Source organism: Podarcis vaucheri (genome assembly GCF_965113315.1).
Source record: "Podarcis vaucheri genome assembly, chromosome: 1".
Taxonomy (NCBI): Eukaryota; Metazoa; Chordata; class Lepidosauria; order Squamata; family Lacertidae; genus Podarcis; species Podarcis vaucheri.
In genome coordinates, this window is record NC_138759.1 from 59,442,430 (window position 1) to 59,460,109 (window position 17,680).

Here is a 17,680-nt window from a genome sequence, read left to right on the forward strand (position 1 = left end):
ATCAGGAAGAACTTCATTGGCGGTAAAAGCTGGTCAACCATGAAGGGCCGAAGATTCCTCATTTTACACTTTGGAACTGGAAGGAAAAGGGTTGACCTCCTTTCATACCCAGTCCTATTCTAGCCAATTTACACCAGGTGGAATCAGTAAACTCACGTACTGCTTTGCTTCTGTTTACAGAACAACTCTGTCCCAACTTGAGACATAAGATTAAAGTGGCATGCTTACCCTGTTCCATTCATGGGTGTCATTAGATTCCCTGAATATTGCACACACACTGCTTTCATAACTATTTATTAGAGACTGGGATCTTAATAGGTGTGTCTCCTGTCAATAGATGTTAAGACAATTTCATTTCCATGTCAGAACTGGGTGGACCCAAAAGAATGGAAATGATAGAACTAGATAGATGCCCTTAATAAGATGTTCAAGTCCTTGTGTATGACAGCTACAGAATCAAATGAATCTAAGTGATACTTAACTGGCCAGATATTTTTACTTGCAGCATTACAACAATATTGCTCATTGTGGGAGGCTGCTTGTGGTTGTTTTTAGCTCTTATTTTGTTTGAATTGGCAGCATCCCAGTCAGTGGAGGTCCACTCCAAAAAACTTGTATCAGGAAGAGAATTGCTGGCAGTCTACTAGAACTCTAATTAGGTTAAGGCTTCTGGCTATGATTTGCATGGTCCAATTAGCAGAGCTACCCTCAATTAATTAGAAAGATCTAAAAAGTTGATGTACTCCTAAAGTATATTTCATGCAATCATGGTCTCAATATTCTAGGCTACAGGTACAATAGATTTAGCAAAACCATTTTTTAAAAAAAATTACAGGCTTCCTTGTCTTTTAAAGCACAGGACAAACTCCTAGCACATGGTTTTAATGCTGAGCGCTTTGAAGAACAGTGCGTTGCAAATCAGAATATCGTTAGGAATGTCGCTTTTTCCTCCCTCGTGTTCTTTAAAAATGATCTGTAAAAAAATAACCATTCAGGATGTCAGTAATGCCAGTGACCATTGACATTCTTCTAAAAACAAAACTCAAAGTAGCATTGTTGAAAACTGAATTGCACATTGAAGGAGTTATATATAGTTTGGTACTACTATAGAATCTGAATGGATGCTAAAGAAGGGTGATCGTTCAGTGGTAAAGTACAAATTCTGCTGCTTGTGCTTCTGTAAATGGCCAAAGGCAAGTGGCGTAGAACAAAACGAGCCTCTGTATCAGATGATGGAGTCCAGAGAAAAAACTTTGCAACACAGATTTACTGGAGGGCTCCAAACAAACTGACCAACACACCCCATGACTGCTTGGACACTGAGAAAACAACTGCACTTTTCAGAAATAATTATAGTGTGTATTCTTGCTTATATGAACATGATGGCCTGAAGGAAAGACAGATTGGATCTGGGGTCATATGCTATGGTCATTAGGGAGATAATGTGGCTGAAGAAACAGGGGATGGTAAGGGAAGAATAGGAAGGGATCTGTCCCAGGAAGAAATAGGTAGCCGCAAGGAGGGAGGAGGAGGTGGAAGGAGACTTTCAGTGGTCTAGCTAGCCACCCAGCACTATGTACAGAAATGAAGCTCCAGCTTCTGCCAGGTTAATGTTTGGGAAACCTTCTGAAAGACAATTGTAGGCATTTTAGTATTCTGCTTTGTATACAAAAGTCATATATAAATACTGGTCCACTTCCAGTCATGGAGCAGTTGAGCTCTGTTGAGTGCCAGCCACCCAATGATGCTGGTCTCTAGCTTGGATCCTCCCTCTAGTCCGGTGTGGAGAACCTCAGGCCTGCAGTCCAGCTCTGACCCTCCAGACTTCTCTGTCTGGCCCTTGGGCCTCTTTCCAAGCCACACACCTCCTTGGCCTTGCCTCACATCCTCCTTGAGGGCTTTCGCCTGGTTGGAATGTGTCACTGAACTCTGATCATCACTCTGGCTTCCCTGGATTGAGGACAGAGAAGGATGTGTGAGCCTGTGTAGAAACTAGCCTTTTGTAGAAAGGTGAAATTAATTTTATATATTTATTTACAGTATTCTTGCATATTTCAACTTGTAAAGTAACTTCTCCCTTTTTAATAACAATCCGCAGCACCTAAGAGCATTTCACATACATCCTTTCAATAATCCAGACAGTATCGTGTTAGTAATCCTTCAAATAGCACTGTATTATTCCCATATTGCAGATGTGGGGCCTGAGGTGGACATGTGGTGACATGTCTTAGGCCCCAGAATGAGTTGATGACTAAAGAGGGATTTAAGCCAAGGAGTTCCCGGCTCACAGTTCACACTCTTAAGCACTACATTATACCAGCTCTTTTTTGGCTGACCCTATTGTAACCTCTCATTACAGTGAGGTTGGGAGGTTTATTCTAAGAGCTGATAATTATTTGAATGCTGTGAAGTGTATTGTAATGAAAATAAAATAACTTGGCCTACTAGATAGTCACAAGTGTTTATCTGAGAACATCTAAACTCAAGTGGCAGACAGCTTCTTTTCCAATACACGGCTGACCTAGAGTCAGATCTTTCTCTAGATGATACTGAACATCATACATAAGTCTGTCAAGAGACATTGGAGTTTTATTTTCCAACACAAGCATTTCTCTTCAGAATAGACTTGAGGATATTGATCTAAAATACTGGGATTACAAAGGCTGACTTTGAGCCCTGAGCTTGTTTTAGCCCTGATGATGATCTGTGATTTTTATTTTATTTTTTTGGTCAAGTTCAAACTAGTTTGGACGGTATTATATTTCCGGTTCTTATTAGCTATTGTTGCTAAGAGCCCAGGCTACACATTATACTTTTAATAAGTGATTACATGAAAACCAGATTTACTCCACTTGTTTAGAACCCTGAAGGCTCCTTCCTACTAGCTGACTATACAGCAGGTAAGGGGAACCTATGGCCCTCCAGATGTCAATGGACTACAACTCCCATTATCTCTGCCCACAGGCTGGCTGTGACTGATGGGAACTGAAATCCAACAATCTGGGAGGCCACAGGTTTCCCATTCTTGCCGCCCAGGCTTGAAATGGCCTTTCCCCTTGACTTTCTCTCACTCTAAGGGAAGAAACATTCAGCCAAGGAGAAATAATCTTTCACAGCTTCCTTGCTAGACAAGGAGGGGTTGTGGTATTCTATGTTCTTCTTCTTTCTGATCTCTTCTGGGGCAATATTTTTAGTGCATGCACTGGCTAAAGGACTGGAGGCCAGCAAAACTAGCTTTCGCACTTGTGTTGCCTTACTAAAAGGATAATGTATGAGTCCACTTTTTGAAATGCAAGTGAAAGTGAAACGCAGCAAGTTAAACGGAGATGTTCAGGGTGTGAGACCTCTTTAGAAGAACTGGGAAATTATTATTTACTAGATCTTCTGAACATTAGGCTGTTGCCTGGATATGTTGTAAGAGCTCATTCATTACATGATGTTTGGGCTAATAAGCCTAGTGCTATTTCTGTATTTTAAACACCTTCTCCCACTACCCCTGGTCACATACATTTTCACCAAATGGAGTCCCTCAATATCAGGTGGGGGAACGTTTGGCCCTTCAGACATTGTACTACAACTTGCATCAGCCTCAGCAAGCATGGCCACTAGTCAAGGATGGCAGGAATTGTAATTCAGCAACATCCAGACAACCAGAAGGTCCCCACCCACCCCTGCTTCATATACATGTACGAATTTGCTGATATATATTGGTGGAATAGAGAACTCACCTGGTTTGCAGTGGAGTCATCTGTATATGAGGGAATTATCACAAACATACCTACTAATAGTTCAGTAATCTTTGGGGAAATGTCACAGTGAAAGTGCTCCTAAAATAGGCTGCTTTTCACGCTTTTACCTTGAATGTATCCAGGAGCAGGTTCTTGAACCAGCTGAATAATCCTTTCGTCCTTCCCCCAAGTGGTGGCATGGCACTCCACATTAAATCAAGGAAGAGTGAATACATTTTACAGTTGTCTATAGCGGCCTTTGTGCGAAAGGGATGCATTAATATTATTTTACACATGAATGGATTTAGCCATGGAGGTCAAATAAAATGACGTAGTCATAGCAGCTCAGTGGCAGAACTTGGAGCAGAATTCAATCGTCCCAGTCTCAGAACTGAGCCCTGTTTCTTCGTTAGTCCAGTGCTTATTGACAGCAGTGTTGGGCAGCTATTTCCATTTTGTCCACAAGGCCAGTGGCACATTATACTGCACCTCATAAAGCTTTTCTCCATTTGTCCATGTGACATTTATAGCACTATAGAGGCTTTTCTTTTTAAGGATTTAATTGGAGTATGTAAGCAGAAGTTTGTAAACTCAAGGTGACCTGTATTCTTCAGCCTAATATTATCACTCACTTTTAGACCGGTTTTAATTCTTAGGTAGGGTGAAGATGTTCACGGGCCAGTTAAAAGCGTTGCAGTTTGGGAACCTTACTCTTCAGTCTGTAATTGATGTTATACATGTTTTCAGTATTTCTGCAAACTTGACTCAAGAGCCCCATTTATTGCAAGAGGTTGTGCAGAATAGCTTCCTAATAGAAACTTGTTTTTGTCTTTTTGATTGCATTGCTATCCATTCCTTGGGGTTGTTTTTTTTTTACACCGGAAGCCTTTACAAGATCAATAAAAATATGCACATCCTTAAATCAAACAAAGCTTGGCAAAATTTCCAAACTCTTAAAGTGTGCCATACGTGCAAATGTTCTTTATAATGTGCTCTGAAAGCTATGGGGTGTTTTTTTTAAAAATTGCAAACCCGTACTCCTAAACAAATTGAGGAGAAGAATAATTTCTCAATGGGTTATGCTAATACATCGAGAGAGTTAGGTTAGAATTTTGGACCTGTGGTAGAGTGCTGAATTGCAGAGGTAACCCATACACATCCTGTCACATTGAAATGCACTGACTCATTAATGTGCTGACCCATTTTCGCATAGAACTTGCATGCCAGTGGCACATCTGTCCTGGCCGCAGATTGCTAATGCTACAGGCAAATGGGCCAGTGCATATGATGAGGCATATGTGGAGCATTTACACAGGTAAACACTTTGCGCCTTGCTTGCATAAATTATAAATTGAGCTTCAGGCTGGGCCTGTGCAACCCACAATGGGATCCCCACCCATCTGTCCATGAAGTGAACTGGTTGACCTTGACCCAGGCACTGTATCGCCCTAACCTCCTTCACAGAGCTGTTGGTGAGGATAAAAAACAGAGGATGTGTTGTATTTGCCACCTGAGATAAAATCTTGATTTTTTTAAAATAAAGGAAATAGCATTTGTTACAGCAACTGAAAAGTGTGGTTGGATTAATGATTAATGCTGAATCACTGTTTAAAACTTAGAAATATTGCTTAATCTCGCTGTGCTGCCTTCTGTCATACATTGGAGATTATGATGCCCTTAAGGATATTCAAGTCTGGAATACAAGGTATTGCATAACTTGAGAGTTGCTAGGGGATTTTACGCTGCAATGGAAGCGTACCTTGTTTTTCAAGTATTCTTTAAATTATCTGCTCAGGATATGATGTCATCTGATCACACGAGACTGTGCAATCTGGCTCCTATTAGGTCAATTAGTTAAACAGCAATCCCTTGGGGATAATCTTAGATGTTATGGGAAGTAGTAAGGATATTTTTAGGTTCATGGGATCTAAAGCTAAAAAGGGTCGCCACACATATGTAGAAAACTCCAATAAACGAGAGCACTTTTGCATGTAGTTATATTAGATTGCTTGAGATAACACAGAGAGGAGGACATAAAGTAAATTAGGGCAATTTAAGGCTGTATACGTTTACCTGAAAGTACACTGTGATTTGGAGCCAAATTTATTCTTACATATATACACGGAAGGAACAGAAGGACCTCTTCAGTGAGCCAAACTCTCTTTCCATTCACATAGCAAAATGCTAGGATCCAAGCCAGTGAGACTGTGAGTAGACAAGTATAGGATTGCACTGTAAGAGACCCAAAAGTTGAGGTCATGGAGAAACAAAATCAAAAGAGAAATTAAATTGAATGTGGCAAGAAAGTTGGTTCCAGACAAAGCCATTAAACTTACATGGTTTGCATGGCCTGGCCAAATCCGTACCAGTCAGGCTGGTACCAGAGTTTTAACACACTGCCTTATTACTTTTTCCCCAACTGTCTGTGTTGTCAACACAACTGAGTTTAAAGTTGTAGACAGGAAAACTGACTCAGTTCTGGAGCCTCTTCTTTTGCCATTCCTTATTATCTTAATATCCATATGTTTGATTTTACTCAGATACTTAATTTGGACTGCAATTGCTGGAAAGATCCGCTAAATATTATTACCACTTGATTATTATTAACATTATTGGGAAAACATACATGAAACCAATAATGTCAAACTTAGTTCCCAGCGCTGCATGTCTGAACCTGAGCCTTGAATATGGTATGTTTCACAAAGTCTAAATTTATTTATTTTTTTAAAATAAATCAGTTTCAAGCTGTTAGGGGCAGGAAACTGCTTTATGTTTGATTGTAGCACACTGATAATGAAATAACAATAATCATGATACTTTTATTATTTATATGCTAATCTGACTGGGTTGCCGCAACCACTCTGGGTGGCTCCCAACAAAATATTAAAAACACAATAAAACACCAAACTGTAAAAACTTCCCTACAGATGTCTTCTAAAAGTCAAATAGTTGTTTATTCATTGATGATGATAATAAATTTACTATTATTAAGCTTTCGTAAGAAAGCTTTGACGTTCAAATTACTGACAATGGCTTATATTGTCAGAACAGTTGTTCAATTATCAATGGCTGACATCTAATCAGAGTCTGAGATCTAGTTAAAATTTGGCTTCTCCTAGCTTTATAGGCATCATTTTTAGAAACTGCTTGGGAACTTTCCCAGAGAAGAAAATATATGTGTCTCCAGGAAATGGGTTTGAGTTAGCAGGTGGGGTTTATGCCTTGGGAGACAGCACTGAATCAGTGTTTCAGAATATGGTAGTAGGACAATGCAGGTCTTTGGTGTGATGAGGAAGGCACATGAATGGAAGCCCTGACCATTTGTGGTCTTTTAAAATATTTTGGCACACTTTGCATAAGGATTTCATTCTTGATGGCTTGGCCCAACTCCAGCGTGGAGTTGCGGTTTCAATTAGATTAGAAGATTTTACTTGCTACAGAAATATTCCTGTGCAGCGTTAAATGCGCTGCTCTGTGCTCAGTTGAAACAGTTATGAGGATATCGCCAATATAATGATAAACATCACTCATCACGATCCAATATACGTTAACCTAGAATACCAAATACATGCCTTAGAGCAGGATATAATTAACAGTTCTAAACGTTATTGACAGTTGGGCTCAGCAACTGGGTGCCAGATCTGTCCTGCTGATGGGTGCCATCTGGTCCCCCAGTCACCACTCCAGAGACAAAACTGGGATGGTTAGGAGTAGCATTTGTTGCAATGGGACTTACAGTAGAAGCAGACAGAGAGGGGGATTTGGCTTTGACCTCCTTATCAAAGTAACCTGCTGGGAAAACCAGTTGCAGACCAGGGATCCAACATGCTGCTAGATGCAGCTCAGTGCTAGCCCCATAGCCAATGTGTGTAACTTGAAAAGAGGAAGTTACCAGCCATATTTGTATATTAGTGGATGCATCTAATAGACTGAGAATTCCTTGTGTGAGCAGTAAGAACTTTCAGAGTACAGTGGTACCTCGGGTTACATACGGTTCATGTTACAGACGCTTCAGGTTACAGACTCCGCTAACCCAGAAATAGTGCTTCAGGTTAAGAACTTTGCTTCAGGATGAGAACAGAAATTGTGCTCCGGCGGCGTGGCAGCAGCAGCCCCATTAGATAAAGTGGTACCTCAGGTTAAGAACAGTTTCAGGTTAAGTACGGATCCCCAGAACGAATTAAGTACTTAACCCGAGGTACCACTGTACAGTGGTACCTCAGGTTACAGACACTTCAGGTTACAGACTCTGCTAACCCAGAAATAGTGCTTCAGGTTAAGAACTTTGCTTCAGGATGAGATCAGAAATCGTCCTGCCAGTGGCACGGTGGCAGCGGGAGGCCCCATTAGCTAAAGTGGTACCTCAGGTTAAGAACAGTTTCAGGTTAAGAACAGACCTCCGGAACAAATTAAGTTCTTAACCAGAGGTACCACTGTAGACTTGTAAAGTAATACTTACTGTTATGCTTTACCTGGGTAAGGTAATCATCATCATCATCATCATCATCAACCCATCTGGCCAGGTTTCCCCAGGCACTCTGGGCAGCTCCCAACAGAAAATTAAAAGACCAATAGAACTTCAAACATTAAAAACTTTCCTAAATATCTCAAGGGTTCCAACCCTGGCAAGAGTGATGACCCTCGTTAAGATAACCTGCCCTAGATTCTGATAGATCTAAACAGTTTCTTATAATGGCCCCAGGAAGTTTCCTGCTAATTTTGCTATGTAGCCTAGTTGACTTCTTAAATATGGAGCTGTAGCTGGATTAAGAACGTTGACTGCCCAGCTGTTGATCTGGACGAATCTCAGAGCATAATATACCTATGATAACTACACTCCCAGTTAAGTTTTCAAGTACCATTCAAAGTGCTGTTTGTTTATCTCTAAAGCCATAAACTTTCAGCATCCGCTATGTCTCAGAAAGCAGACCTCAACTGTGTGAGGCCACCTTGTTTATTCAGATTATCTAGGGGTTATTCAAGCCCCTCCCACAATCTAGTGCATTTAGCTGGGCCTATCATGCTACACTGTTACAACCACTAGGGGAAATGCAGTTATATCCCTCAAAGGACGAACTGTGATTGGAGCACGCTTGGAAATTGTGTAGGAAAGGCCTTGCAGAAGGTCTCTAGTCTAAAACGGATCTCAATTCCAAGAATCCTCATCAAAAGTCATACATTTGCATACCAGTTAATAAATAGCCCAGAGGATTGATGCACTGGTGATATTTGGAACTGGCTCTATCATCACAAGACTAACAGCAGAAAAAAGAATCCAATAAAAAAATCATGCAAAAATCAATGTATATGATCTGTCAAATCTGCATGGGGTTAAAAAAACAGCAGCATTAATTAGTCTAGAAGAATATGAGGTGCAAAATCTGCCTTAACCCATAAAGGGATTAATTCTTACTTACTTGCATCAGCATACTTTAATATCCATTTGGTTCTTTAAATATTTAAACTTTTAAAGTATATTATGTGGCTGAATTCATTACTGTTTGTTAAATGCTTCCAGTATCTTATATAAAATACGTTAAAGTGCAAATAGGTGTTTAATATAGCCTTAAAATTAAAATTTGGCTATTAAATAGCACATTAACCAATTAATTGCATTCAGATTTTGCTAAATTGCATAAATTGCATTTTCTATCCATAATAAAATAAAGCATGCTTTAAGGACATACTAATCCTGTCGTGGCCATCTCAGTTGGTAAGTTTGCCAACTTATTATTAGCTTTTATCATTGTCCTTACGTATTCATTTAAGTCTGTTTAAATTAATGGATATATGAATTTTTAGCTTTGATTTTACACTGGTGAAGTGGCAGTATGCTTTGGCACATGATGTTTGTCTTTTTTGGTTTGGGTTTTTAAAAAATATTATTTTAGGCTATATATGAATGCAATTTCTAATTTTTATAAGAACTGAGCAAATGCTGCACACCTTCAGGGCTTTTCCTGAGTATCGCCATTTTCCTCAAATGTTTTTCTTTCCCTTTAATTTCCTGAACTGACTATAGTTTCTCTTTACTTTTTGTTTTGTTTTGTTCTGTCCAGAGGAGAAATATGGGGGGGAAATGTAATTGTATTTGGGGATTTTTTAAACCTTATTAATGAGCAGAACACCTTGATTTCTTTACATTCCTCCTGACCTGTGCCCTGCAGTGATCATTGGCCACCAGCCCACGGGGCATACGTACGTAGTCTCTGTGTACTTCTAAGAGAGTCAGATTTTTAAACTCACATTCTTGTACAAATCAGTAACAAGAGTCTCAGGAGCGGGGAATTTTAAGCTTTTCATATTTTTCTTACTGGCTCTTTGCCATTCCTGGAATGGCCCCGTCTTCACCTCTGGATGCCATGCAATTGTTCAGAAAGCTACTAAGAAGTGACAAGGAAAAGACTAGGAAATTGCCTTCTAATGTTGAAATCATGCAAAGTGCTAGACAGCCAGAGGCTTCTTCTCCACTATGAAATACCTTTCCCCTAGCATCTGTAAAACACCTTTTTAAAAATGGTTTTCAGATTCCTATTTGGATTGGCCAAAGAAGCTGTGGTAATTCTGTGGTAATGCCCAGTGAGGCATCCACCAAATAAATTTCCTCATGGTCACAGCAGGGGAGCAAAGGGTTAAATCCTCCTCTGTGTCTGCCATAATGCAGTGGTACCTCAGGTTAAGAATTTAATTCATTCCGGAGGTCCGTTCTTAACCTGAGGTACCACTTTAGCTAATGGGGCCTCCCACTGCCGCCACGCGATATGTGTTCTCATCCTGAAGCAAAGTTCTTAACCCGAGGTACTATTTCTGGGTTAGCAGAGTCTGTAACCTGAAGCGTCTGTAACCTGAAGCGTCTGTAACCCGAGGTACCACTGTACCAACAAATTATCAGCACACGCACACACACACATGCTGATGCTATTTGCATTTTTTAAAAACCTGCATGTTACATGCAAAAATACATCTAAACTCAAGTTTAGTTTGGGCCTTATCAGGAATAAAAGTTCAGATTGCAGCTTCCAGATGGTTTGCTCATCTTTGTTCACATACAAACTAGTTTGTTTGAAACCAGAAGCAATGAAGTGATGGAAGCGGGGGGGCAAGAGAAATCAATTTCCTCCTTCTCCTTCCTTGAACTGATTTTGCCTAGGAAGCTGGAAATATTTCAGTTCCTTTAAAAAGTATCATGTTATAGACAGGAATCTTAAAAAAAAAAAACTTTTTAAGCTGGCAAAATAATTTTGTTTTTTAAGAAAGGGCTTACTGGAACTCCACCCTGTCGCGCCAGCTTTTTAACGGTACTGGCAGAGCCCATAAGCAGGTTTCCTGTACTGAGTGAGGTAGAATAAACATACCTTATTCCCAACTGCTATTTCAAAGACTTTGACAAATGCCAGAAACTAATTATTTTTGCTCAGTTCAGTCTTGATCACCACATTGCAGAGATGCTCTGAGTACAGTTTCACTACAGATTCTCGTATATATGAATTGGCAACTTAAAGGGCCACCATTTATGGCCGGAATCTTCATAACCTCAGGAGATGCGAGAGAACCAGAACATCACTTATCTGAGAGATAACAACCACAATCCAACAACATTTAAGCTTTAAGTGCATTTAATTCTGTGCTGGAGTTTGGCCAGCAAAATCCTCTCTGCAGCATGGATTTGGTACAGCTTCTGAATCAGTTTCTGGTTGGCAATAATTTTCTTCTGGTAATGTGTTAAGACTAGAATTTCTAACTGGTTTCTTTTGAAAAGAAGCCATAAACCATAAGCCCCCATTTATCCAAACAAATGAAAGTGGTACGCTTAAACAGCATTGGCATATCAGAGGATCATGTAAACACATTGATTGGCATTAGTCTTTTTGCTGTTTTTTAGATCCTGGGAGCTTCAACAGTAGAATATTTCTGTTCTCTCATAGTAGCAGCCACAGAAGAAGTGTCTATCTGCTAGCCTTTCCCCAATCCAAGAAAAGACGTATCTGAAATCTCTCTTTCCAGCTGATACTATGTTGATGATATGAATGACAGACCCAGTTACTAAGCCATTAAGTTCACCACATCATTCATCAAACCCTTCACTTTGAAAAAACAAGGGCTATGTGGTTTGACTTGATATTGATAGTTTAAATCATTATAAAAATATTTATTTCCTATAGTTATTTTTTTAAAAAAGACATCAAAATTTCCTGGGACAAAGAAGTAAGTGTAACTTTATTTGTTTATTTCTAAGTGATCCTTTTGTTTTATGAGCACATTCCTTAGTTTCTCCTTCCACCTTCTATGGCATTGTGTGCTTCTGAATTAATCATCTGGAAATTAGCCCATTTTCACTTTGCCACAGTTGTGAGATCAGTGTGCGCATTAGGGGGGGAAATTGGGGTATTAATGTAGGGAAAGGGAATCGGAATCAGTTTGATTTCTTCTTGTGGTGGGGGCGAAGATGGGTAGTTTTCCCTGTGTTTTCCAACAAAATATATATTGTTGGCATGTGCTGCTGCTGTTTATTCTCTGCTTTCCAAATATGCAAATGACTTAGTCCGCTGGCTGGGCTTTCCCATTAGCTCACAATGATGTACAGTGCAGAGACACAGCAGATTGCATTATTTCCTTCTCCTCAGAATACCCAGGAAGTCCTTGCTGATGTCATTGTTGGCTTTCCTACTCACCAGCATGTGAAAAGAAGGCATGTGAGATCAGCGAGGGAAACAAATGCTACAGCCAAAAGTCGAAGGGCAGGAATATCATGATGAATAAACCAAGTATCCTAATATGTCTTTCTTTTGACAATTCTGTTGCTTCAAATTAGCACAACACTCATTTGGCCAGATGCGATTGCAGTTGTAGAATGATCTCATCAGCACAAACAAAATTTGCTGATAGCAAATGTTATCAGTGCCTACCAGATAACATGCCAAAAGGACACCTGAATTGCCATCTCTAGAAGATATAGCAGCATAGCTTTGTATGTCATGACTGGAGTATGTTTCCAGAGAGCGTGCGTAGATGCTCAGATCTGTAACAGAAACACTATCCAACCTTCTCTCAAACACATCTTTTCTCTATCCATTGTGGATGGAGGTCCACAAAGTCCATAATCAGACAATATGGAACCAATGGCTCTCCTGAACATGAGGTGAGAAAAATAGAGAGTATACACACATTACTTCTTCTGCCCCACGCCTGATGTTACCATCCTTCCATGTGAGGGCAACCTATCTAATCCACCATCCTTTTCCTAACTAGAGATGAGCCAGAGACCTTTGAAAAGCACACAAAGGGATGAGGGCAGCAACATTGCCTGTTTGTGCCCAGCATCTGGTATTCAGAAGTCCACTGAACTCACTTCGTAGTCTGCACTCAGTTCCTATTATCTTGACCAAAGCTGGAAGTGCTTAAAACAATCTGCCCTGCTACAATTGTGCAATAGCAGTTTATGTACAGATCACTTGTTTTGCCCAATGCAGCATTACAGTCTTTTGAAAACTGAATGAAGGGGCTTTTATTTCTCATTGATCCTGACCATTGTTTCTTTCTGGCACATACAGGCAGCAGCCCGAGTGATAGTTTCTTAGAGCCCTTTTATTCTGCCTTTACCATTCTAGTGTTAACCTAACAGAACTAATTGGCTCAACCTTCACTGATAATGACCTCATTTTCATTGCATTGTCTAATGCTAGAACTAATGCTAGAACTCATACATCCAGTGTAGTGGTGTAAGTGTTAATGCTAAGTTGACATATGGTCTCATCCGCCGCCAGAATCATTGGGATAGAAGTGACCAGACAGTCTTCTATTTCAGCCTTTGTCTTGTGGAAAGATTCTGCAAACATCCTTGTACAAAGCAGCTTATATATGTCATACCACATTTTGACACAAATCATATGGAGCAAATTGTAGTCCAGATGTTCAGGCAAATGCTGAGCATGAAACCAAACCCAGGGTTGGATCCTACTAAGTTCTGCAAGGGACATTTGTGGGCACAAGTCTACTTTGCACAACATGCTTATCTCTACTTGTAACAGCCCGACTGCTAAACAAGTGATTTAGATAGGTGGGAACCCATTCTTTGTTATTTAAGAGACTTCAGAGGTCTCCAATCCAGGTACAGTTGCTAATTCTACCACTCTTAGGCATGTTGAGAGGCCCTACAAGATAGCAGAAGATGTGACTGACCACTTTGATTGGGTCGTGCTCTGGAAGTTCACCGGGAATGAAGATGGGTTGGATCAATCTTATTTACTTCTCATAAGTCAGCACTGTGGCTTGCCGCAGAGGAAGCAGCACACACTTTTGACCATTCTTCCTCTTTCTTCTGTGTTGTTTTATTTATCCTGGTGCTTTCTAATAGGCATGTTTTCTCTTCTCTGTCTCTTTCTAGGTGTACTTTCTCTGCCTGCGTACTTCAGTCCTTACAATGATGGATCCATGTGCAGCAATGGAAGAGCTGATGCTTACGCCCAACTAGAACTTAGAACTTTAGAACAGTCTCTCCTGGCAACTTGTGTTGGAAGCATCTCCGAACTGAGTGAGTTCCACCCGCATATGATCGCTTGTTTTCAAAAATATGGGACCCTTCCATAGTGAACACAGAGGAAATCTTGGTGTTGGCTTTGCTATTCTTTTGCTTGGGCCCATGTTGTTCAAGGTATTAGCGTTTTGGGATATTACTCAGGAAAATTCAGATTCCCTCACTTGGTATTTTAGATATAATTTCCTACAGTGCTCAATCTTTATTTGTTTAATTGTTGTCAGTGTACATTATGCTTTACAAATAAAAGCCTGAGAGCCCCCTTTCTCAGCAGGTTTGCAATCTTAGACACAGGAAGGAAACAGAGGAAGAGGAAAGTGATGAAGGCAGAGATTATTGCAGTTACACATACCCTCAGGATCCCTTCCAACTCTATGATTCTATGAATGTACTGTAGATAACCTATTCACTGCAAGTCTATAACATTGTCATCATTAATTTGCATGCCACATTTCCATAATCAAGAAGTTAAATTTAAGTAACCATGAACAACAAGCTACGGTGCATCACATTACTGTAATGAAATTCAGCAGTCCCCTGATCTAACAATAAAAATGCAATAATGTGATCTCCACGACTAAAATTTGACTCCGCTAAAACACCTAAATAACCCTTCACCTTGGTGGTCTCGAGTCTAGGCATCATGAAAGTCTTGAAAGACTTTCAACAGAAAATTTGTCTCTGGCACCTACAACTGAACAGCTTTGGCTAGCTTTAGGTGGTGCATGATGGGCACAGCTCTGATCTCACAAAGAAGGGAATGGCCAAGGGTCCTGGGAGGAATGAATAGCAGGCTGCCTGCCCACCCTGCATCTTCCACCTGAGGCAACTACCTTACTCTGTCTAATGGTGGGGCGGGGTCTGCAGGAAACTTTCAGGTGGTGGAAGGTGTGGAAGTGGAGGAGCAAGGGTGACGACTAGAAATGTGTCAGTATATAAGAGCAGAAATATAAAGGAGGCATGGCTGTGGAAGGTTTTGAAGGCAAAGGGGAGAAACTTTGAGGTGAGAAAGGTGACAGTGTGGTCAGGAAGCCATTTCCTTGCCTAGAAGAAGAAGAAGCGTTTGGATTTGATATCCCGCCTTTCACTCCCCTTCAGGAGTCTCAAAGCGGCTAACATTCTCCTTTCCCTTCCTCCCCCACAACAAACATTCTGTGATGTGAGTGAAGCTGAGACTTCAAAGAAGTGTGACTGGCCCAAGGTCACCTAGCAGCTGCATGTGGAGGAGGGGGATGCAAAGCCGGTTCACCAGATTATTAGTCCACCGCTCTTAACCACTACACCACACTGGCTCTCTCTCCAGCCTAGAGCTGGAGGCATTAAAAACTTTTCACCTCCGACCATTTTTCCCCCAACTGTGCAATAGTAGTTTATGTCTGCACCACTTGTTTTGGCTTTTGCAGCATTGCCCCTGTTGTAGTAAACATGGGGCTGTATACCTCTGGCAAAATTGGGCATCTCAAATTATCTATCTCTGAGCTACATACACTATGTGAGTTATAGATTGCTCACCCCGAATGCCTGATAAAACCCACTTTATATTTTTTTGACTACATTTATACCCCGCCTTTCCTCCATGGCATATGTGGTTCTCCCTCTCTTCATTTCCTCTTCACAACTCTACAGCTAGGCCTGAGGGGCTGTGACCGGAACAAGGCCACTCAGTGAGATTCATGGCCGCATGGGCATTTGAACCTTGGCCTCCCAAGTCCTAGTCCAACACTCTAACCACTGCATCTTACTGGCTTCTTTTCTGAAGCTACCTGGAATTGCACAAAGAGGAGAGCTGTTAAGCACCTGGTGGGCTGTAGCATTTGGCTGGCATGTGACAACCAGCCTAAAAGCTGTGAGTTTGATAATGCTGTGAGTCAGGCGATTATTTGACCTTCGGCTTGGGAATGCACAAATGCCAAAGGGCCAGTTCTCCAGTTGAGCAGCCAATTTTGCCTTCTAGTTTTTGGGTTGTTGTTTTTTTTTAAAAAAAAGCTTCCTCTAACTTCAATGTTTTCTATTCTTTTTTTTAAGCAGAGGAAAATCATGAAAACGTTTTTTCATGCTAGGTTTGGAAAGTCTGTTTATATTTTGATTAATGCAAACTACGTTTTGGAGCCTGTGCTGCTGAACAATGACCCTTTAAGTTGTGCTTTGCTGGCTTATTTCTTCCTGGAAAAACATTCTTCTTGGCATTCCTCCCCTCGTCCACCACCATGCAAAAGCTGCTGTCAGAAGCCAGCGCATACCTTATAGGTCTCACCATTTATTTCACAACCTGCCTTAATTTGAGGTTTCATCCCCCTCCCCTTCTAAAAAAAAAAAAAGTTTTACATACCTCTGTATATTCTGTGACACAAGAGAGCACTTGTAGCAGAAGTCCATGATTGAATGCAGCTTCCTTTCCCTACTCTCTATTCGGCTGGCTCAGTGATTGTATTTAATGAATGGATCTCCTTATACATTTCCTTAGTAGCTTTCTTTTTTAAAAAATGTGGTCAGAAGTTGCCAGTACAGCAAGGAGGGAATACTGGGTAAGGGATATGTGTATTATTCTGCACTGAAAATTTGAATTCCAGATGTACCTCTTGTATAAATTTGCAGCATTGCAGATTAGACCAACAGAAAATTCATAGGATGTTAATGTGGCTACAATTTTTCAGTTCTATTCAATATCCAGCCTCAGGATTCGAGAATATTCAGCCTAATTGTGTGGGGTTTTTTACTCAGAAGTAAGTTCCACTGTTTTCAATTGGATTTACTTATGAGTAAATGTGCATAGGAATGCAGCCCTGCAGCCCAAGTCTTCTTAGAAGGTACCATTGATGCCAATGCAGATTATTCTCTAATAAAGAACAAGCCTCAGAAACGCCTTAAGCATCCTAGTGTTTATGACTGCGACCTGGTTTCCTCTCTTCATTGGTTGGAAAGACACCCTTAGGTGTCTTTTCGGGAATCAACTTGCCTCGTTGCAATTTTCTACCCTTTACCAGCATTGTAATCATAAAAGAACAACGGAAGACTCTTTCCTGCTGTACCTTCCTGAGAAATAAGAGGATTCCCAAAGAAAAATAGGAATTTGTAGTTTACCTGTGTACATATAAAATGTAGTGTTGCCCTTATAAGCCTTTGTGACCCATCAAGCTGAATGGGAGGCTGCCAGATGCTTAGCAATCCTCTCCTTTTTGCAGTCATACACAGGCAGCCACAAACAAACAGGAGGGCTTTTTGGGCCCCTGATGGGCCACCGTACCTGGCAGGCCAGCTGCGTTTTGCTTGCTGTGTCACAGTGTGCAGGCCTACTTGAAATAAAGTAGCTGTTGACAACCATAGACTTAAGAAAAGTTCTGCTGGATCCAGCCAAAGGCTCATCTTGTCCAGCTTCCTGTTCTCACAGTGGCTCACTAAATGCCTGTGGAAAGCCCAC

General features: G+C 40.7%; 1 protein-coding gene across 1 annotated transcript in view; it reads left to right on the plus strand.

Moving 5' to 3' along the window:
- Positions 1-17,680, plus strand: part of ABTB2 (ankyrin repeat and BTB domain containing 2) — a 146,000-nt gene that overhangs the window by 81,115 nt on the left and 47,205 nt on the right. The window contains exon 2 of the mRNA XM_082224358.1: positions 14,113-14,259. Coding sequence (XP_082080484.1) covers positions 14,113-14,259 — 147 coding nt within the window. The remainder of the gene's footprint in view (positions 1-14,112; positions 14,260-17,680) is intronic.